The following is a 22,298-nucleotide window of genomic DNA, read 5'->3' as shown; positions in this document are numbered from 1 at the left end:
GTGTGCGGCCGGGCCGGGCTCGGTTCCCGCCCCCGTTCGTGTGCCCGGGCGGCGCTGCGCCCTCCGCCCGCCGGGGGGCGCTGGAGCGGGGCGCGGCCCGGAAGGGGCGGCGCTCCCCGCCGGGCTCTCGCCGTTCGGGCGCGGAATGGCCGCCGCCGTGTAGCGGGAGCGCCGCCGCCATGGGCCGCGAGTCCAGGTGAGGGAGCGGCGCCACTGCCTCGCCCGCTCGGGGATCGCGGCGCGCTCGGGGGTGGTGGCGCGGTGAGGCGGCCGTGAGGGGGACAAAGGGTGGCGCGGGCTATCTCGGCCGGCTCTGTCGGGCGCGCTGAGGCCGCCGCGGCAGGGCCCGGGCCTGGAGCCGGCCCTGAGGGCAGGGCCGGGCACTCGGGGCTCCGGCCGGGGCCGAGGGTCCCAACACTGGGTCGGCCCGAGTTGCCGGGGCTCACCGGCACCGACCCCGGGCTCCCGGAGCACCTCCGGCCTTCTCGGGCATGTTCCAAAGTGTCGTAATTAGCCACGTAGGGGGGTTAGCTTGGTTTAGATGTTCTTGCTTGTGCCTTTTGTGTTTATGAACTATGTATATTTTGCCCTCTCCCAGCTGATGTAAAGACCCGATTGGGGTTGTAACCAGCTCGGCGGTAACGTGCCCTTGTGCTGCCTGTGTCTCGGGCCAGAGCTGTGCTCCAGATGATACGGAGCTGCTCACACCTGTCAGGCTTTAAACCACTTCCACGGTTTAAATTTGCTACTGCTGTCGGGCATATGCCTCTGTCTCGTAGTTTAATCAGGTTTTTATACTAAAGCTGACACTTCAGTCCCCACATACACTTGTACTACACTGTACCAGCTCCCAGGTCCATCTCCGCCGAGGGAGACAGGTTACTTGAAATTTTAACAACCACCTTAAGCTCAAATTAGTGACCTAGTGCAGAGCTGGGCACTCCCACAGATCTATATAAATTAGTTCCTGATGAGCTGGGGCAGCAGTGGGTGGTACAGGACACCCTTAGAGCCTCCTGAATTGAAAGCCAAGCTCTGGCACTCCAGCCAGCAGGACTCAGTTGCTTGTCACAGTGTAGCTTCTCTGCTGAAAATGACAGGGTTCGTCTGTTTGGGCTAAAAATAATGTTAAAAGTGGGTTTAAAGTTTAAAAAGTGAAGAAATGGTTAAGAGGGTGAGAGTGAATGGTGGGTGGAGATGGGTGGGGGCTGCATGTGCTGGGGTTGGTGTGAGGAAATGTTCCTCACACTGGGGCTTCTGCAATCTGAAGTCATCTTTTTGGCTTTATTGCACACTGTAGAGGAAAAAAATTTAAAAACAAAAGTAGTTCTCTAAAATGAAAAGGTTAGAAAGAGAGGAAGTATAGAGCAGATCCCATGGCATTTTGTGATGGAGATGGAAAAGACATTAAAAATCTCAATGCTGACAAATGTTCTTTGCAGTTAGTTGTCCTGCTGATAGGCAGGATGTGGGTGTGTGCTACTGTACTAACTCCCAAGTGCATGTGCTGCCTAAATATACAACATAACATAGACTAGATATAAATATATTGCTATTTTTAGAGCTGAACTATTTTAATTCTACAATGGAAGTGAAACAAGGAGTGGGGGGCTGAGAGTCTTGCCTTGTCTGCTTCTTCCTTCTTCTCAAGCATGACTACTGGGCTTGTCAGGAGAAAGGGTCTGTGGGTCCTGAGCCACAGGAAAGTGAACAAAGGAATTATTCTGGCCTGGTGTCCGAAAATCTGGGATTGGAAGAAGAGGGAATGGTCACAGTCAAGGTCCCTCTGTGACTTCTACACTCAGTTGAAGAGTTTCCTAGGAAATTCCTGGCCCTGCTCTACCCCACAGAAGTGTGGATGGGATAAGAGCATTAATGAGAGGAGGAAAGGAGACCCCCATCTCCATCACACCCCTCAAGCCTTGCTGACTTCTGACAGCTTCTGTTGTGATGTTTGAAATGAAAGAATTCTGTTGATGTCAGCATGGTAAAGGCATTGACCACAGCTGTGTCACTTCCTCAGGGGTTTATCTTTCTTTAATTCCAGTCTGACAGCTTTCCCATTGAGCACAGCTATAGTTCACCTACCTTACATGGGTAAACATTTATTGTATAAAAAGCAACAAAGAGCAGTTTTGTTTGCTTGACAGATTTTGGGATAGCTTCAAAGAGCCTTCAGCTTTTCCTATATATAAAATGGAAATCTGTGGATTTCTGGAAAGGAAATTGTTCTTGATGTTCTGGTGTTCTCATGGTGTGTTTATAATAGTACTCTAAAACCAAAAGAAAATTGTGACCAAATAATCCTTCTAATTTCAGCGTCACTAGGAGTGTATATGCATATTATGGATATTCTGCATATGCTATGTATATTAATCAGTTTGGCAAGAGGATTGTGAAAGTTTAGACATGTAAAAAGTCGAAGAAATTCAGGTAATTTTTTGCTGTACATGGTAGTGGTGCTCACCCTCTGTGCCACGCAGGCATTACCGGAAGCGCTCTGCGTCCCGGGGCCGCTCCGGGAGCCGCTCCAGGAGCCGCTCCCCGTCGGACAAGAGGAAACGCGAGGACAGGCGCTCCAGGAGCCGCGAGCGGGACCGCAGGCGGGACAGGTCACGCAGCAGGGACAAGAGAAGGTCTCGCTCCAGGGACAGGAAGCGTCAAAGGTACGGCATCAGCTCCAGTCAGAGTAGCTGGAAGTGCCTGTCTGCTGAATGCTGGTGTTCTCCCACTCCAGTTAGTTACTTTGCTGATGGCTGTGATGGGTTTCACTATGCTTAGGGCTTTTTGCTAATTAAATGCTTGCTGGTGCTGGAGTTTGTAAGTTCTTAGTGGTCTGTGGGAACCCAGGAAATTCCTCTGGCTGCCCTGGAGGGCTCGAGACCCTGCCCAGGGGGCTCAGAGACCTTGGCAAAGAGCCCAAGATCTCTGTGCCTTTGATTTAGCCCTTAGAAAAAAACAATTACCAACCTTTATATGAAGAATTACAAGCCACGAAAGTTTAAGTAGAATGATAGTGAATTTATCACAAGGTGAAAAATAGATTTTTGGAAGTTTTTAGAATGGGGGTTCAGGGGGAAAGATGGAAGAATCTGGGTGCGTCCAGGCTTTCTCCTTCTTCTTCTTGGCCTCCATCCTCTGCTGTGATGTTGGCACTTTTAGGTTGGTTTAGAGTAGAAGCTCACTAACGTAGATGATAGGTATTAGAAAGTAATTGTAAATATTGTACATGTAACTTTTAGTATAAAAAGATAACACCACCCTGGGGCAGGCAGAGTGCCTCTGACTGTCTTGCTGAGCAGACCTCAGCAGGTCAGGAGAAAGAATTTTATAGGTAAGATACAATAAACAACCTTGAGACTGAGAAATGAAGAGCCTTGACTCCTTCTTCAAGTGTCGGGCTGAGAAAAGAGACTTTTTAACTTATCTCAAAATTACTCTGACCAGCTAGAGACCCCGAGAGTGGTCTTGATGATTGGTGGGTTCCTTTTACAACCTGTTCCTCAATAAAAGGCTAAAGTTATGCTATGAGCATGTCCTAAGTAAGGACAATTTTGTTGCATGTCAGACGTTCGAGGAGTAGAGAAAGGGAACGGAGCCGAGAGAGGAGACGGTCCCGGAGCCGAGAGAGGAGGCGCTCGCGGAGCAGGAGCAGAGGGAGACGCTCTCGATCCTCCAGTCCAAGCAAGAACAGGAAAACAGAAAACAGGTATTCTTCTGTTCTTAGCTTTAGAAATGTGTAAAAGCTTCCTGCAGGTCATTGTCTTTTAAATATACCTCGGTAAGGTTTTCAGATGTAACTGAAAACAGCATATAGTCAGGCTCTGCTGTAAAATGAGTGGGAAGTCTGTAAATGATAACAACAGTCTGTATACAGCATAAGTAGTGATGGCACTCTAGAAATCATGACAAGCTGGAATCACAAAAGCTTTGGGAATAAGTGTATGTTTTGTATCAGAATAGTCCAAACTAGAAAAAAACTTCATGATATTTAATTAACTAAAGGGAATTTTATATTTATTGTCATAAGCTAGCACAAATTAGGTTTAGATGCTTTCTTTTAAATTGGAAGCAAGTAAGTACAATAAAATCTGTTATAAATGGTTTTTACATTCAGTATAAGTCTGCCTGTTATGTTTGCATTACATGAGTAGCTTTTCCCAGGGAGAAGAGCTTTTGTCTGTCGGTCAGGACAGTGTGTTTAGGGAGATGCTCACACTTCCATGGCAAGTTGCTAGATCACTTTACATTTCTCTAGAAATTCCACAAACAGGAAATTTGTTCTCTTTTCTAAATGCTGACTTCAAGGAGCTGTAAAATAAAGTACAGAACTACTGTAGTATCAATTGTAAGAGCTCTGAAAATGAAGAGTGCAAATAAATGAGAAAAGCATTTGAATTGCTGGATTGGGTTAGAGTCTACATTACTGGTAGTTAGAGGAAGCAATTCCATGACATGGAAAGATTGTCTGGGAAGCAGTGTGTTTTGTGAGGTGTTTGAAAACATAACAGGGTGGTTATAGTTCTGTTTCTGTCCATCATATATGTATCCTCCCCCTGAGAAAAGCTGTAATGTTGTAAGAAACCTTTGATCTTACCTTTCAGATCAAGATCTAAAGAAAAGACAGATGGTGTGGACATTTCCAAAGAAAAGAAAAAGGACAAAGATGACAAAGAGGAAGAGAAAGACAAAGATGCTACCACAAATGCTGTGGCCACTGAGGTAGAGGCTTCTAACACTTGTAAATTTAAAAGATAAAGAATTTAAACCAGGAAGTTTGTGAATGTCCAGTCTTCTACAGCTTGCTCACTCAATGGTTACATTTGTTTCAAGAAGCATAAATAAAGCCAATGGCCATTAATTTTCACTTTTTGGTGGGTTTTTGTCATAGAATTTTGATCAGAATAAACTAGAAGAAGAAATGAGAAAACGAAAAGAAAGAGTGGAGAAATGGAGGGAAGAACAACGCAAGAAGGCAATGGAAAATATAGGAGAGCTGAAAAAAGAAATTGAAGAGATGAAACAGGGGAAAAAATGGAGTTTAGAAGATGATGATGGTACTTAAACTCTTTATGTATAACAGAATGCTTCTATTCCTAGTAATATTTTTATTACAATAACTTTAAAGCATCTAATTACTCTTCAGAATGTGAACCGTAAAATAAAAAAGCCTAAATCAGGTCATGGTGTCAGATGGTTTAAGATAGATTTTTGATAAACCAACTGGAGAGATTAGTATGAGGAAAAGTTATATAGTAATATAATGGGCTGTAGTTATTTGGGTGGACAGTAATTTGACACATGTAAGGACTTCTGTCTTTCCCTGTCTTTCATCCCGATTTTTTTGACTCTTGTTAGATGATGAAGAGGAAACTGCAGAAGGAGAAAAAGAAGGCAATGAGGTTGAAGATGAGGAGTTAGATCCTTTAGATGCTTATATGGAAGAAGTAAAAGAAGAGGTCAAGAAGTTCAATATGAGAAGTGTGAAAGGTGGAGGTGGGAGTGAAAAGGTAAAATCACTTGTTAAATGTTTCTTGCTTTTAAAAGACAGAGATAACATTGTGTTTTAATAGCAAAATGGCTTGGGGAAAATGGGGGAAAATGCAAAAAAGCACAGATTATATGCACTTAATGCATGTTTGCTTTAACTATAGTTTCCTGGTGTTTTTATGAAACTGTTTATCAAGCATTATTCTGATAAAATATCACTAAGGGAAGTAGGAAATAATTTGCTCAGCATAATGTATCCAGAAGTACAAATGTTCTGTATGGTTTTTTACAGGGTGGGTTTTGTTTATACAAGAGCGCATTCATTTTTTAAACATTTTTTAATAGAAAACTGGACCAACTGTTACCAAGGTGGTAACTGTGGTGACAACCAAAAAGGCATCTGCTGAGTCAGAAAAGAAGAAAGGGGAGCTCATGGAGAATGACCAAGATGCAATGGAGGTAATGGCAATGTTTTGTATTTCTCTTATGAACAGGCAAAGTGCCAGTTCTTGCTTCCTGTGGCTGTGTGTGGTGTTTGGCCTGAAGAGCTGTAAAGGGTGTGGGTATTTTGCTGCTCAGGAGGCTGTGGAGGGTCAGCCTTGCCTGTGTCACAGACTCAACACCCTGCAGGCTCTGGAGCTCAGCCACTTCAGGCCATGCTCTGTGACTGCAGTTCCAGTGCTTGTGGTGCTCCCTGAAAGCTGAGCTGTGACTGCAATGTGACGCCAGTCTGCTAGCTGGCTGCTTTCTCTTCATTTCCTCTTACTGTTTCTTTGGTGTGGCAGTGATTATTTCTGAATGACAGGGCTGGTAACTGGCATTGGTAAAGCTGTGAAAGTGACACAGAACATGGTGACAGTTAAGGTTTGGGAGAAACATGAAAGCATTAGGGGAAAGAACAATCGGGACTCATAAGTTAAGAGTGGGTCTTCAGTTGCTGTAAATGACAAAAGCCAAACACCTTCATAATTCATTAATCCTAATGCACACAAAAATTGTGATCTCTGCAGTATTCCTCAGAAGAGGAGGAAGTTGACCTTCAGACTGCCCTGACTGGCTATCAGACCAAGCAGAGAAAGCTGCTAGAACCAGTGGATCATGGAAAGATAGAATATGAACCTTTCAGGAAGAACTTCTATGTTGAAGTACCAGAGCTAGCTAAAATGACTCAAGAAGGTAAAGACAAATACAACCAGAACACCTTGGGTACTATTGAAGAAAAGAAGGGTGGATTTCATTGTGCTAAGGAACAGCAAATGCTTTGCAATGTAAAAAACATCTGGAGCAACTTGCTATCGAAAAAATGTTAAATCGGTTGCATCTCTATTGTTGATTATTTACTATAATTATGTATGATGCTTTAATTGGAAAATTAAGCTGAATCCTTTCAACCCAACTCCTGTGTTTATGTGTAACAAGCAAAAAGCTCTTTTTCTGGTAGTGATAAAAATAGTATTTCATGTTAAGGAACAAAGCAAGAATTTTTTGATCACAATAGTAGAAAAGTTTCAAGTTTGACTCTGTTAAAAGATAAACTCTATTTCAGAGGTCAATGTGTACAGGCTGGAGCTGGAGGGAATTACAGTCAAGGGAAAAGGCTGTCCCAAACCAATAAAAACCTGGGTACAATGTGGTATTTCCATGAAGATTCTCACTGCCCTCAAAAAGTAAGCAAGCACTTTATGAACTGTATCATTCTTGATTTTGCTCGCTGTGTTCTGTCCTGTGTCCTTGAGAAGGACCTTTTACTTTGCTGCATAATGAATGCCACATGTCCATGTAAATGTTACATTTATAGTCATCAGAGTGTTTATCACTCTGTGTTGAATTATTGTTGTTATCTATTCTCTGCCATTTGTATCATGCTTTTGCTGCTCATTTTGATCTGTATTTTTTGAAGGGCACTGATATATATATATATGTAAATATGAATATGTAAAAAAAATTTAGCATAACTTCATGCTTCACATCTATCAAATTCTATTTTGTTCTTAAAATATTTTTTTCCCTCTTGAAGACATGGCTATGAAAAGCCCACTCCGATTCAAACCCAGGCTATCCCAGCAATTATGAACGGACGGGATTTGATCGGCATTGCTAAAACAGGAAGTGGAAAAACTATTGCCTTTCTGTTGCCCATGTTCAGACACATTATGGATCAGAGAGCATTAGAAGAAGGAGAAGGTCCCATAGGTAAAAAGATTTTATTTTCAAAGTTACTATTTAAATAAATGTAACATCAAATATATGCTTTAGATGGGATTTCAGTTCTTTGTGTGGTTATAGGGAGAAGTGCTTACTAATGTCCATTGATAAGTGGTTTTTAAGTTAAAGATCACCATGCTCTTTAATGTTGTTTTGTGATTACTGTGCCATCTCATGTTGTTTCAGTAGCACTCTCATGTCCACATATATGGAAGATCTTCCTGCCTTGATTTTTACACTTGGACCAGATTTCTACTCCTTCCTCATAATGTCTCAGTTATGTTTTCCTTGAAATTACATCCTTAAAAATAGGAAGTGAATTGCTGTAAACATCATTACAAAAGATTAATTTCTATTGTGAAAAATACAACATCTCTTATATTGCAATGTATGAGAGAAATGTTTTGCTTTTCAGCTGTCATTATGACACCTACACGTGAGTTGGCTTTGCAGATTACCAAGGAGTGCAAGAAATTCTCAAAGACTCTTGGGCTTCGAGTTGTCTGTGTTTATGGAGGAACAGGGATCAGTGAACAGGTATGCAGAACACATGCCTGGCTTGTCAAAGAGTGCTTGGGCTTCATTATTCAGTGTTTCTTTTGTAGCAAAGTTAGTTGCTTTTCTTTTCCATTTATCTGGTACATTTGCAATCTTCATTATGGATTTTCACTGTGGGAATGGTAGTAATGCAAAAAGCTTTGCATGTAATTTAGCCTTAAACAATAATGATCCTGGAAAGTCTCAGATATGATCCTTAAAAATTTCAGACTGTTTGTCTTTATGTATGTACTGAGCATTAAATTAAAATTGAATTATTAATGGGATATAATAGTTTGAAAGTTACTAGGAAACTATATTCTTCTGAGAGTTCCCTTTTAAGATAACAAAATTCAGAAAATTGTATCCTTGCTTTATTGCATTATCAAATATTGCATCTTGAAGTAACTTAAAAATTAATTTCAAGGTTTTCCACACCCCCACCCCACCCATTTATGGAAACAACAGGAATGACCATCTATGGTAGAATATGATGTGTCTACTATCACTTGTTCCTGATGTAACACTGACATTTCTTACAGGCTCTTAAGCATATTGAAGTCATATTCTCATTAAAACTGCTCCAGGTGGTGGTAACTCTGACTGTCAGGGGTTACTCTTTTTGGAAGCAAAGTTCTCCAAAGACTTGAAGAAATTGCTGATTAAAATCTTTACATAATTCATGTTAGTAGAACAGATGCATTACAGTGTAGGTGGTTTTGTTTTTTGCAAGGTGATATATGTTTTAAAAAATCTGAAAGAAATCACAAAGCAAAAACTAATAGATTGTTCACTGTGTTTTGAAATCAGATAGCTGAACTCAAAAGAGGTGCTGAAATTATTGTTTGCACACCTGGACGTATGATTGACATGTTAGCAGCTAACAATGGTGAGTAGAAAACCTTTTCCTTTGCAGATTATTTTTACATTTGTTGTGTAATTCTAACAGATTCAGAAGATCATGTATTTTGATAAATGGTCTTATGGAATTTTCTTATATCTCTTCAGGCTGCACTATATAGCTATTGAGAATATATAGCACTAATAATAGGTTTAAGCATATATTGATTTGACATTTTTGGGGAGGACAGGAATTACTACATTCTTGAAGTGTTTTTGAGAATGTTTATCATTGCTAAACTTGAAATGTGCTGGTCCAAATTTTTTAAGTTGGAGTCACTGAGATAAAGGTTATGTAACAGTTGCTTATTTTGTCTGCCCATTGATCCATGCTAGAGTAGCTCAGCAGTTCCCTGTTTTACAAGAGCATCTGACTCTGCCTTTATCTGTTGGCTTTAAAAAACAGACAAAGAAGCCCTCCCTAAATATCTGCTCAGAAGTAAAAGAACTGACCTTATATCAGATATTCAGATTGATTAAACTGAGCCACTGCAGCTTTAAGAGGTTTTGTCCTAGTGTAACCATTGCATGCTTATTAGATAAAGTTTTATTATTAAATTATTCCACATCAAAACCTCTACTAAACTGTTGACATTATTTAACTTCTGTGAAAAAAGTACCTTCAAGACATATAGAACTGGGCTTCCAAGACTTATATCGTCAAAGGTAGGTACATTAATGCTGTTCCCAAGTAATTTTACAAAGTTATTATTTGGGGATGAAAGTGTTAAGATGTTAAATAGATACGTAGATATAAGGAATACTTGTTTTGTTCCTTAGTATTGAATTCCATATCTTAAAAAATGCAGCGCGTAATGTCTTAAATAATTTGAGGATTCAGCTACGATTTGCTGAAGCTGAGAGGACCAAATTCTTCTGTAGTTTGATACGCACAAGTCTGAGTGATAGTTGTAGAAAATGTGAGAAATCTTTCCCATTCAGAGAGCATTTGGCAGGGTTACTCCACAGTTGTGTGGAACTGAATGTGTTTATATTGTTTGAGAGTATGATTTTAAATCCTTGAGTTAAATCCTTCTTATGAAGGGGAATCTCTTCACTGTTTGGGAAGGGTGCTAGTTATCCTGTCCATGATGATTTCAAAATGTTCACAGAAACACAACTTGCTTATTTTATTTCAACCTGTCCCAGAGTTTGGGGTGGTTCTTGATTTTTAAATTCAATAGTGTTACTGGGTAGGTTTTAATCTTTATATAATAGTTATTTTTAAAAGACTGCTTATTCTGTTTTATGCCTATTATTAGCAGTGATCTAGAACTAGTATGGTTATCCTCATATAGTTATTCTTAATTCCAAGGAAGCATTACAGATTGTGTATAAAGGAATTTTCTGAGGCTGCAGCAGTTAGCACTGGGCTTTGCCTTCCACACATGCGCTGTAATCTCTAATATGTTCTTTTCTAGGTGCCGCTGTCAGATACTGGCTGATGTGGCTCCTTGCTTCAGCTCAGTCTTAGTTTTATGATGTGTTTTGGCGAGGGCAGTTTTCTGAATTTTACAGGTTCTTCAGGCCCTATGATGGTATGCAAGAGAAGAGTTTGACAAACTAAAAGGGCCTTGTGCATACTTACACATTTCCCAGAATGTATGTGTGATTAAAGTGTGAACATTAAAATTCACATTCAGTGAATTTTTTAAAAAATTAATTAATGTCTTTGTTAGAAGATAGTGAGACTATATAACATTTTAAAAAAATATTCCTAAGGGAAACTAGATTTCCATTTGATTTTGTTTCCCATGTGTTTTTTCCTCTCCTTTCACAGGTCGGGTGACAAACCTCCGTAGAGTCACGTACGTTGTACTTGATGAAGCTGACAGAATGTTTGACATGGGGTTTGAGCCTCAGGTAATTCATGACATGGGGGGTGGTGCCAAAAGAGACTGTTTGTCACATCAAGGGTTTTGCAATGCTGCATTATTACTGCACTGCCAGTGGGTGTTCAAAAGGATGTGCTGCATATGGACAGCGGTTTAAGCTGACTCTAATATTTCTATTTTTCTCCTGTCTATTATCACATTATTATAACATCACATTATCCTCACATCTAGTGGAAGGTATCCCTGCCCATGGCAAGGGCTTGGAAATGGAAGATCTTTAGAATCTTTTCCAACCCAAACCATTCTGTGATTCTCTGTTTTGCTTTCAATAAATTCCTATATAAGTTTGATTTTTCTCTAATACACAGAGTGTTTTATACACTCATTTTGAGTACTTGTGGCCATGTGGTATCCCTGTGTAATTCCTTGATACAGGTGTTGTGTTAGTAGTTTATTGGAATTAGTAGTCTGTTTATAAAGTCTTTGATATCTCTTGGCAAGAGATAAGAACAAAACGTTGGAATTGCTGCTGACTTGTTGAGAGCTTTGGACATCCAGGGCTCTTCCAGTTGTCATGGGCTGTACTGTTCTCCAAAACTAGGAAAATTCCTTTTATTTGTCTCTTGAGCTGTAGGATTTCTGCTGCATTTCCTAGGATTTTTGCTGAGCTGCTGCCAGATTCCATATTGCCATGCAACTTCCTTCTGAATCCAGCAAGTTTTGCCGTCTTCCAATGCCAGCAGCTTGGTGCCTAGAGGAAATCTGTAAAGAATGTTTTGTGGTCTGGGAGGTGCAGATACCACCTGACTTTAGAAATGACAGCTTTGTATGAGTGTGAAATGGAGTTGCAGCAGTTGGATGTTAACAGGGAACGTTCTCTCACCACAGGTCATGCGCATTGTAGACAACGTCAGGCCTGACCGTCAGACTGTCATGTTCTCTGCTACTTTCCCCAGAGCTATGGAGGCCCTGGCTCGCAGGATCCTCAGCAAACCCATAGAGGTGCAGGTTGGAGGCAGAAGTGTTGTCTGTTCTGATGTGGAGCAGCACGTGGTGAGTATGATACATCTGCCTCGCTCATCTTCTCAGTTGCTTGCAAAGGATTGTTCCCAGCAATGTTGAATATAAACCAATATGCCCACAGAGCTTTTATGTTTAGAAGCTTAGTGGCCTTATTAAAAATGAACTTAGAATAAATCAACACCTTAATATACAAATGCAGTGTGATTTTTAAAGTTGGTTCGTAGCACTAAGCTGAACAGCTGTTTTACCACTGGCTGTGGAAACAGCCTGAAAAACTCATCTCCTGTTCATGATTTTTACTTTTATACACTCTGGATTTGCTTAATGACTCAAGATACAAATTATACTCTTTTGTATGTCTTTTTCCAGATTGTCATAGAAGAGGAGAACAAATTTCTGAAGTTACTGGAGCTACTGGGACATTATCAGGAGAAAGGATCTGTTATCATATTTGTAGATAAGCAAGAACACGCTGATGGGTTGTTGAAAGATTTAATGAGGGCCTCTTATCCTTGCTTGTCTCTCCATGGAGGTAATCTGCAAATTTAAGGACTTATATTAACAACTCCCAGCTAGGATCTTGGTATCCGGTAGTTAAAAATCACTTAGTTCTTGTATAGTACCAATTTTATTACTTCTTCATAAGCAGGTTTTGCTTTGTAATTGGGGAGGATAATTGTCTCTTAATTTGAAATAGATATGATAGTTTTGTGTAATTACTCTTCATTGTTCTCTCTGAGATGTCATCAGATGCCAAATCTTGTATCTGTGCCAGAGGACTGTTACTTAGAGTTAACACCTCCCAGGGAATATTGCTGACTACTCATTATTGCAGAGTAGTGAGTGCCATGGGGAGTATCATATGGTATTTTTATTTGAGATTCCACAGTAACAGCACTTGCTGCTCTACTTTTCTTCTATCAAGTAGTAATAGAATGGAAGTAGCAAGAGGAGAATAATCTCTTTACAATGCTGTCCATCCCAGTGTATCTTAAAGCTTATGGTATTTTTTGGAGTGTGTTATATAAAATCAGTAACTACAAAATCACTGTTCAGCAGGAATGCAGCAATGGAAGAGGGAAAAGTATTCTTGTTCTTCTGAGATTTCTGTTGCCTTTAGAGAACAGACAAAGTGTCCAGATGAGGTCTCAGCTGAAGTACAAAAGAGAAAATTATATTAAAAAAAAACGTTTTGAGGATCTTGGTGTGGGGAAAACATCTTATGGTAGTTGAAAAATTAGAGGTTATTCTAAATAATAGAGGTTATTTTGGCTAATGTATTTTGCCTTCAAAAGTGTGAAAGTGTTGAAGTTTTATTTGCTTGTGGTTTTGGTTGTTTGAAGTTTGAGGGTATTTTGACCTGTGTACAAATTCTCGTGGCTTAAAGCAGAGCTTTATAATTAACTGGTTTGTCTTGCAGGTATTGATCAGTATGACAGAGACAGCATCATTAATGACTTCAAGAATGGAACCTGCAAACTTCTGGTGGCCACATCTGTAGCAGCCAGGGGCTTGGATGTGAAGCAGCTGATGCTGGTGGTCAATTACAGCTGTCCCAACCACTATGAGGACTACGTGCACCGAGCCGGCCGCACTGGCCGAGCTGGCAATAAAGTATGTACACCCATGTACTCAGTAACCACACTTGGCAGGTGTGCTTATCACTGGCATTTCCCCCTTCTTTACTGTTTGATGAAGTTATTCCAAGGGATAGCTACAGAGGGACTAGTTTGTATTGTTGGTGGGAAGAGTGTTTTTAGTATGTTCTGAACTTCAGCAATCTGAAATGTGGAAGATACGTGTTCTTCTGATGTCTGAGTGTTCTTTTAAATCCCATTTGTGGCTGAAAGTTTGAGTGTTTTGCACTGTTGGAAATGTGCCCCACTAAATTGAAAAGATTTTAATTTTTCAAACTTTGAACCATTACAACACTGGTTGGAAGGAGAGATTTCAGTGTTTACTGTCTTTGGATGATTACCTCTGTACCAGCTTCCTGGGAAATCACATTATTCATTCTACACTTCCACTAAAAAGGAGTTATTGCATGACTGTCATGGTTACTTTCATTGACTAGAAATCAGCATCCATGCAAAGGTACTTCAATAAATTTAGAGATAATGTCTTTAGAGCTTTTTCCTAATTGTCTCTTAAATGAATTTTGACCAGGGGTATGCATATACATTCATTACTGAGGATCAGGCACGTTATGCTGGTGATATCATTAAGGCTTTGGAATTGTCTGGGAATCCAATTCCTCCTGATTTGGAGAAGCTCTGGGCTGACTTCAAAGAGCAACAGAAGGCTGTAAGTAATTCTGTCTTCTGTAGGGGGCTTGGTCCAGGTTTAATGCATGTTCAGGCATGCATCCAGTGTACATGCATGGGTCACCTCTCTGGGAACACGTGTGTACTTGGCTCAGTGTGACCTTAGGATTGGGATCTTGAATGTCATTAAAGAACTGTTCTTAAGAATTTAATATTGTCACTTGGATATGTAATAAATACCTATGGTATGAGAGGCACTTTGGCTTTTAACAAAATTCACATACAAGATAATGAAGCCCTTTCACAGAATTAATATGATTATTTCTAGAGTTCTCACCATCAGAGGATCTCACTCATGCTGAGAAGAATGACTTTGGAGTTTTTCTAATATAAAAAAATGGAGGGGGTTTTTACTGCATTTGAAAAGCATTTAAAATGTATACTTACAGAAAACCCCAATAGGGTACTGTCTCTGCTGAATTAACATAGGTTTTTTTAATTACATTTCATTGTGAAATGCAGCTTTTAAATTTGAAGCACTTTATGAATGTGCTAGGATTTGCTTTTTAAATAATTTCAAAATTATTTGTATAATCTTAGAGTTATTTTATGACTATGAGAACTAGGACTTGAAACTCCTAACTATGATAATGTTTTTGTTTTCAGGAGGGAAAGTTGATTAAAAAAAGCAGTGGATTCTCTGGCAAAGGTTTTAAATTCGATGAAACAGAACAGGCTTTGGCTAACGAAAGAAAGAAGCTACAAAAGGCAGCTCTTGGCTTGCAAGATTCAGATGATGAAGATACAGCTGTTGATGTAAGCACTTGGGAATAGGATTTAAGTTGCTTATGGATTTTTGCAATACATTTGATTTTCTAACCCAGTAGATTGCATAATACATTGCAGAGTGCATGGATTTCTATTACTCTGTGACCTTTGTTACTGACTGCATGTATTCTTCAAATATAGAGATACAGCTATGAAGATCAAGATTTAGGAAGATTTTCAGTGTCTCTTTTTGACTTACTGTATTTTACACTTGATGTTTGTAGTTATGTAAAAATGTCACATAAATTATTTGGGATATTAATCTTGCATAAATGATATAGAACAATGGTCCTCAGTTGCAAACATATTTTTATTTGAAATGTTTTAAAGACATTCATGGTAGCATTTTCTATTTTAAATCTTACTAAATTCCTTTCTTAATACTGGATCCTTTTTGTGACCTTACAGGTAAACACTGTGTTCAGACTTTTTCCTGATTATTAGATCATCTTTTGTTGAGCTGTAGTTTTGGGCAGGCTTCTACAATTTATACAAGATTAATTTCTTTAAGAACATGTAAACTAAATGCCCCTTAGTGTTTCTTTATGATGACAAGATTATATAGTGGTAAATGCAGTGATCAAATAACTGTTCTTTTCTTTAGATTGATGAACAAATTGAAAGCATGTTCAATTCAAAGAAAAGAGTAAAGGACATGGCAGCACCAGGAACATCAAATGCTCCTACACCATCAGCTGGGAATGCAGAAAAATTGGAAATTGCTAAAAGATTGGCTTTGAGAATCAATGCCCAGAAGAATCTTGGAGCAGAGGCACAAGTCATGGTTCCCTTCCACTTTAAGGTCAGGCTCTTTACAGACCAATTTTACTCTTTTTTAATAAAGGCTATTCAGTTCTTTGTTCTGTGGTTGCCATTTGATTTAGTGTTTCTGCATGCTAGTAACATACTGCATGGTTTATCTCATTTAGCCTGGGCTAACTCACTTATATAGGATTTGTAAGTGAGCTGATTTGTTTATAAGACTTATTATAGAACCATAAATGCTTTGTCTGCCCTGGCAAAGAGTTAATTTATTACTGATAACATTACACAATTAGTTGTGTCAGCTTTGGCAGAGTTGCAGAACATCTTTCTCTGCTGAAGCATGGGATGTACATGTGATGTACAATTTGTTTAGATTGAGCATAATTGTTCTGGAATATCCAAAGGTATTTTAAGCTGAAAATACAAAAGACCACTAAGATCTTTTCTTTGCAGGTGTGAAGGGAGTTGTTGAGAGGAAGGAAGGAAGAGCAGAAGTCTGGAGAATGTATTTGTTATGTAGACAATTACATTACATAGAGAGCTTTAATGAAACCCTTATTGGTTTATATAGGACTTTTTTGGCTCCCTTGTTCTTAGTATGGACCTGTGCTTTTACAGGATGTGATGCAGCAGGCCACAAATGCTATCCTGAGAGGAGGCACAATTCAAGCTCCTACTGTGTCTGCCAAGACCATTGCAGAGCAACTGGCTGAAAAAATCAATGCCAAGCTCAATTATGTACCCATAGAGAAGCAGGAGGAAGAGAAACAGGATGGAGGACAGAATGAATCCTTCAAGAGATATGAAGAAGAATTAGAGATCAATGACTTCCCACAGGCAAGTAACTATTTTGCTATAATCAAGTATAAATGACCATCATTTAACAAAACTTCTCTTCATACTTAGACCAGTAAAATACTATGTCTCTAATCTGATCATACCTAATTGAAATTGCTACATTAACTGTGATTACTTCTCAGGTTATATAAATGCAACGCTTTGGACTTGTTCCAGAGAGTATCAGAAAAACAAGTATTTGTTATCAGATAAAAATCTCTTCATCCTCTACTCATTTCTCTAATATCCAAATCTCTGACACTGTCTGGTGTTTTTTGCAAAGGCTTTACTACCATGACTGATACAACTCTTTGCCCTTTTTTTAGTACCTGAGTATTTCTGCCATTCAGAATATTGCTGCTCAGATTTAACTCATCTATTATTTTGAGGATTTACATTTCACAGTATCAAGTACAAATTGCCTGTATTTCTCTTTGAGCTTCTGCCCATGCTGGCAGAACTAATGGATTGCCATTTTGTGTGGTGCCTTTCTCCTTGTTGATCCTCTCATATCCTTCACCTTGCAGACTGCCAGATGGAAAGTTACCTCCAAAGAAGCACTGCAGAGAATCAGTGAATATTCAGAAGCTGCCATTACAATCAGGGGAACTTACTTCCCTCCAGGCAAAGAACCCAAGGAAGGAGAACGAAAGATTTATTTGGCTATAGAAAGTATGTATTCTTTTTATAAATGTTTCTATTAATGCTATCAGTCTAGTTTTGTAATTAGACATGGAATTTCTGTAGTCAGTGTTTGGATACTTGAGTTAGAGACTCACTGCACTTACTTTGCAATTACTGAAAAACACTTGTTTGTCTTTATACACTTATGAAATGATCCATGGGGATCACAGAGAGGCTTCTCCTCACCTGCCACAGAACAACAGCTAATGTATGAAATGAGTTTGGGGGAGAGGAAAAGAACAGAGGAAGAACAATTAGCACAAAGAGGTCTGTGCCACCATGAAATAAGGAAGAAAATAGAATTCTGTTTAGGCTGTTAAAGGTATAAGAAATTGCATCAACTACTACAACAAAAACTTGGCAAATGTTGTGATGGTTGATTTTTTCCCAAGAAACCTCAAGTCCTACATATATCTGAACAGTATAATTTATGACTGCTGTCTTCCTTAAAAGAGAACACAGTTTAGCTTTGGCATTCTGTGCAATAGAGTGTTCTTCACCAAATAGCTGAGGATATTCAAGCTGAGGATATGAGCAAATTTTACTGTGCTTCTGAAAGTAGACAGCAGTTTTTATGCTGTAGGCTTCATATACAGAAAGTGTTTAAGATTATAATACATATTTTTATCTTCAGGTGCCAATGAACTTGCTGTACAGAAAGCAAAGGCAGAAATCACACGACTTATAAAAGAGGAGCTCATCAGATTGGTGAGTGCAATATCCACAATGCAGAGGGAAAGTGCGTTAATGCATGCTTGGAGATTGACTTCTGCGAATGTTGATGCTCTGGCATAAGGTTTTATTAATATCAGGGACTGGCACCTATAGATCTCAAAACCACTGAACAGCCTGAAAATCCGTGGCACTGGTTAATAAGCCAGAACACGGCTGCTATCAGCCAGCAGATGGAGATAACACATTGACAGAGCTTTTTGCATGGAGACCCCTCAAAGAGCTGGGTCCCAATAAATTTCCTAATTTCAACACCATCAGGCAGGGGAGAGGATTATTCCCCTCATTTTGATATTTTCTGTGTGGAGAGATCTGGTTTGCTGTAGCTTTACCACATAGCCAGCTAATAACCTAGTGGGGTTTTACTGCAATTCATTTATCTATCTTCACTTTTAACTGGTTATCCTCTTCTTTATTTGCAGCAAAATTCTTACCAACCAACCAACAAAGGAAGATACAAAGTTTTATGAGCATTTGGAGTTATTTGTCTGCTAGCAGCTGGTGCGTGAAACTTTGTGGCTTCTGTTGTTTTTGCTGTTTACACTGCTTATTGTAAATTAAGAAAATTTTTTATTTCATCTTGCGGACATTTTTTTAACAGAAAATTGATACTTGCTGAAGCATCTTAATTCTCTCCACTAAAGTTATCAGTCTTAAAGCCAGACCAGTTTTGGTGGAACATGATTTAATTTGAAAGTGCAGTTTATACACTTTTCATCATAAAGAATATGAAATAAACTGACTTTTTTTTGACAGACAGTATAATGTTAAGTAAAATGAAAGTGTTGGGATTTGTGTTGGAAATTGTTAGAATGTACCTGCTTCATATTGTTGAAATGGTTCACACATCAGTTTCTACTGGAAAAATTCTAAAACACCAAAATAAAGGCAGGATTTTTCTCCTGATCCATAGCATCTCTCTGGCTGGTTTCACACCCATTCATTCCCTGGACAAATGTCCCCTAAGATCAGAGAGTCTTGCATTGATCAGAGTAGAGAATTTTATCCTTCTCATGTCCCCGTTTTTCTGTATCATCCAGGTATTAGGTAATTCTTTGGGGTTGTTGTAAAGTGAAATGTTTTGTAGTATGACAATAGTTTTCCTGGTTTTTTCTACACATCAGAATTTTAGGATTTGATTTTTTTTTTTCCCCCTCATTTGGTGACATAAGAATGAAAGCTTGTTTTAGTTTAAAAAGGAATTCCCAGAAAAAGAAAAGAGAAACCTCTTTTGTAATGAAATAAAACTTTGTCACTCTTTTATATTGTTCTTATATATACATTTAATGTGATTATTCCCCCAGGATTATCATCTTTATTACTGTTAGGACATGGCTTTAAGTAAAAATGTATAATGATATTTATGAAAGAATTCCACAAATACTATCATTGCAGTCAATAAGCTACTGGGACAGGCATGACCAATGTTTTTGAGCTCTCATCCCCATAACCAGTAGGATTCATGAGGGACTCTACTCCTAAGCAGTTAACTTCTGTCTGCTTGTCTGGAGCCAAAGCAGTAGCAATCTCAATTGTTTCATCCTAGCATCTGCAAGACTCTCAAGATGATGACTTTGAAAAGGACTTTGATAGAAAGCTGTTCTTACCTGACACACTGAGAGGAAATGTGTCATTTTAAACCAGCTGTGTATATACTGCTTTAACCCTGCTGAAGACAAATCATACAATCTGCATCATGGCTGTATAAATTCACAACTTTTCTTTCCATACTTCAGGTAATTTAAGTGACTCTTTGTGTTTGCATACAACTGTGTGTTACCCTGTCAGTGTACTTTATTTGCAGTTCAGGGAAGAAGCAAAGGAGTGACTGTACCAGCTTAACAGTCCACTTTTAGGATAAGTACACTCCTAATGTAGTACTTGCCAATATTAATCCATGGAGTGGAGCAGAGAGAGCAGCACACACAGTAACACTTCTCAAAACTTAAAACAGAAATCCCAAACTAAAGTCTGTGATTACATTTAAATACATGTTTTTCTTCCCTTAAGAACTGGGGTTTGATGTCTTTCCTAGAAAATCCTTGTTGAATTGTCTAACTTTTGGACAGTGTTCCTTCCCAAAAATGACACATTTTGTGTATTTAATGAAGAGCACTGCAGAGTTTGGACAGCCTGACATGTGTTTAAAAGTCTTGGTTCAAAATGTTCATACACTGATATCTCCTAAAAAAGGCATGATGGAGACACTTTTATTGGGTTTCAGAGATACAAAAATGTATAATCTTTGACTTCCTGGGGGTTTTAAATGCAATGTCAATATTCTTATGTTTTTTTAATTCCAGCAAAAATAAAAGCAATTTCAATGTATATTTTTCAGAAACTGTCTTTCTGAATAGCTCCTCTGTTTTCTGCATTTGCACTGCTTCTGTGGTTTTTCCTATGACAGTTAACCTCATGCTGTTTGGAGAAGGATGATGTGAACAGCAGCTTGTACTTTTGTTTTTGTGCTGGAAATGCAATGCCACACAGCCCAGACTCAGTTAAGAAAGTCACAGTGAAGGTGTTTGGATATGTGAAAACAGGAGCAAAATGCATAAAAGTTGGGGCAAAAGAAACTCTCAAATTTACAAATACACAGGAAAATAAACAATGGAAACAGGATGAGAATAATACTTTGGAAAAGATAGAATTCAATAATGAAAAGCTCTATGTAGTTCTTCACAAAGGTGTCTGTGGATCTAGACAAGATCTTTATAAACATCATGATTGGCTGCTTTCCAGGGAATCTGCCCTGGTCAGATTCACATTGCCAGCTGTGGAAGAGCACAGGGATGCTGATTTTTTGTTTTTTTCCTTTTAAATACACATAAGCAGAGCTTGCTCTGTTACCTGCCCAGGTGATAATGCTACCAGCTTTCAAGGTTGCCTTTATGCTCTCAGGGAGTGAGCAGTGATGTTTTTGTGTGGATAAGTGACAAAAGTGGATTTGACAGTGGATCATGAATTAGCTTTTTCTTGCATGTCACATAATGTGGTGGTGTCACTGTGCAGCAGGCTCACAGCAGGGAGGGGAGGCAGGGTGAGGCCCCTGTTCCCAGCCCAACTCCCCCATTCTCCATGCAAGTGACCCACCAGAGATTCAAACAGCAATATTCACCACCCCTGTGAAGGATTAATGCCCAAGTCATGGAAACAGGAGAGACTAAATCCAGTATTTTGTGTGGGGGAAAAAAATTCACAGCAAGATAAAAAAATGTGTGCTATCACAGTTCAGAATGTTATACTCCCTGAACTATATGGTTCATGGTGCCACCTTTTGTTTAAAATAGGCAGCTCAAGGCCTATTTTGCATGCTGACTTTATAAACATAAACCTGGGCAGTGAGTGTTGATCACAGCCAGCACGTTCTGTAGCTGTTCTCTGTGCTGGCTGCTTGAGATTTTACTTGTACAATTGAAGCACTGCAATTTAGTTAATGTGCATTTGGCTGCTAATTAAATAAAATATTCAGAGGCTAAAAGTACCATCTGTAGGAGGTTTTCATACTCAAGTCTTCCAAGTGGAAGAAAAAAAAACTTGTTAAGCAAAGTTTTCCTGAAATTCTGCAATTGTGGCAGCCAAATATAAAACAAACAGCAGGGGCTGGATTTGGGATCTTCCTAAAATAAGCAAAAGAATGCTGGAATTTCAGGGAGCAAGAGAACACTTTGGTGTTTCAGTCCTTCAGGCATGTTTACAGTTGTAGGAAATGGTCATGACTTCAGCCAAAGTAGTGGCAGGGTTACAGCCAGGTACCTGTGGCTGTGAGGATGGAGCCTGTGGAGCTGGCCTGGATTAGTTTTGAACTTTCTGCCATGCTCCTGATGCTGTTGATGGTGTGCTGCTGAACCCCTCATTTCCAAGGGCCTGGCTTTGCCCCAGTTTGCTGAGGTGGTGCTCAGGGTGAGCAGCAGTGGCAGGGGGGCACTGAGGGTCCTCCCTGAGCATTAGTTCTGGGCCTTGTGTGTGCCGTGGCCTCCTCACGTGATGCTCCAGGAATGCACTGCACTTTGATTATTTTCCTTGACCCAGATCTCTTCCAAATATGGTCTCAGCTTAAACAAGTTTGTGTTCTTAGAGCCTGGGTGTTTGCAGAATAAATTCTGGCTTCCAGCTAACTGTGGCTGGCTGTATGGGGGAGTGGAGGCAGAGAGCAACCTAAAAATGCAAAAATAAAAGGGGCACAGCTGGGTTCAAA

At 39.4% G+C, this 22,298-nt stretch overlaps 1 protein-coding gene across 1 annotated transcript; it reads left to right on the top strand.

The window, feature by feature from the left end:
* The first annotated feature begins 63 nt into the window (after positions 1–63).
* DDX46 (DEAD-box helicase 46) lies at positions 64–20,428 on the top strand. Its single transcript, XM_054642648.2, has 23 exons — positions 64–196; positions 2,484–2,666; positions 3,569–3,709; positions 4,605–4,722; positions 4,892–5,057; positions 5,359–5,510; positions 5,836–5,949; positions 6,501–6,666; positions 7,037–7,157; positions 7,508–7,683; positions 8,111–8,232; positions 9,043–9,121; positions 10,913–10,995; positions 11,856–12,020; positions 12,360–12,522; positions 13,411–13,604; positions 14,157–14,294; positions 14,921–15,070; positions 15,687–15,884; positions 16,466–16,684; positions 17,212–17,356; positions 18,003–18,076; positions 18,523–20,428. The coding sequence occupies exons 1-23, from the start codon at positions 180–182 to the stop codon at positions 18,568–18,570; spliced, it is 3,132 nt and encodes a 1,043-aa protein (XP_054498623.1). The 5' UTR covers positions 64–179; the 3' UTR covers positions 18,571–20,428.
* The last annotated feature ends 1,870 nt before the right edge of the window (positions 20,429–22,298 follow it).

Source organism: Agelaius phoeniceus, chromosome 15 (assembly GCF_051311805.1).
Source record: "Agelaius phoeniceus isolate bAgePho1 chromosome 15, bAgePho1.hap1, whole genome shotgun sequence".
NCBI lineage: Eukaryota > Metazoa > Chordata > Aves > Passeriformes > Icteridae > Agelaius > Agelaius phoeniceus.
This window is presented reverse-complemented; position numbering and strand designations above follow the sequence as displayed.

Bases quoted from the DNA above. Each gene is read 5' to 3' on its own strand.
- DDX46 (XM_054642648.2), top strand. The intron at 2,667-3,568 runs GTACGGCATCAG...GTTGCATGTCAG, and splicing joins AGGGACAGGAAGCGTCAAAG to ACGTTCGAGGAGTAGAGAAA. The intron at 10,996-11,855 runs GTAATTCATGAC...CTCTCACCACAG, and splicing joins ACATGGGGTTTGAGCCTCAG to GTCATGCGCATTGTAGACAA.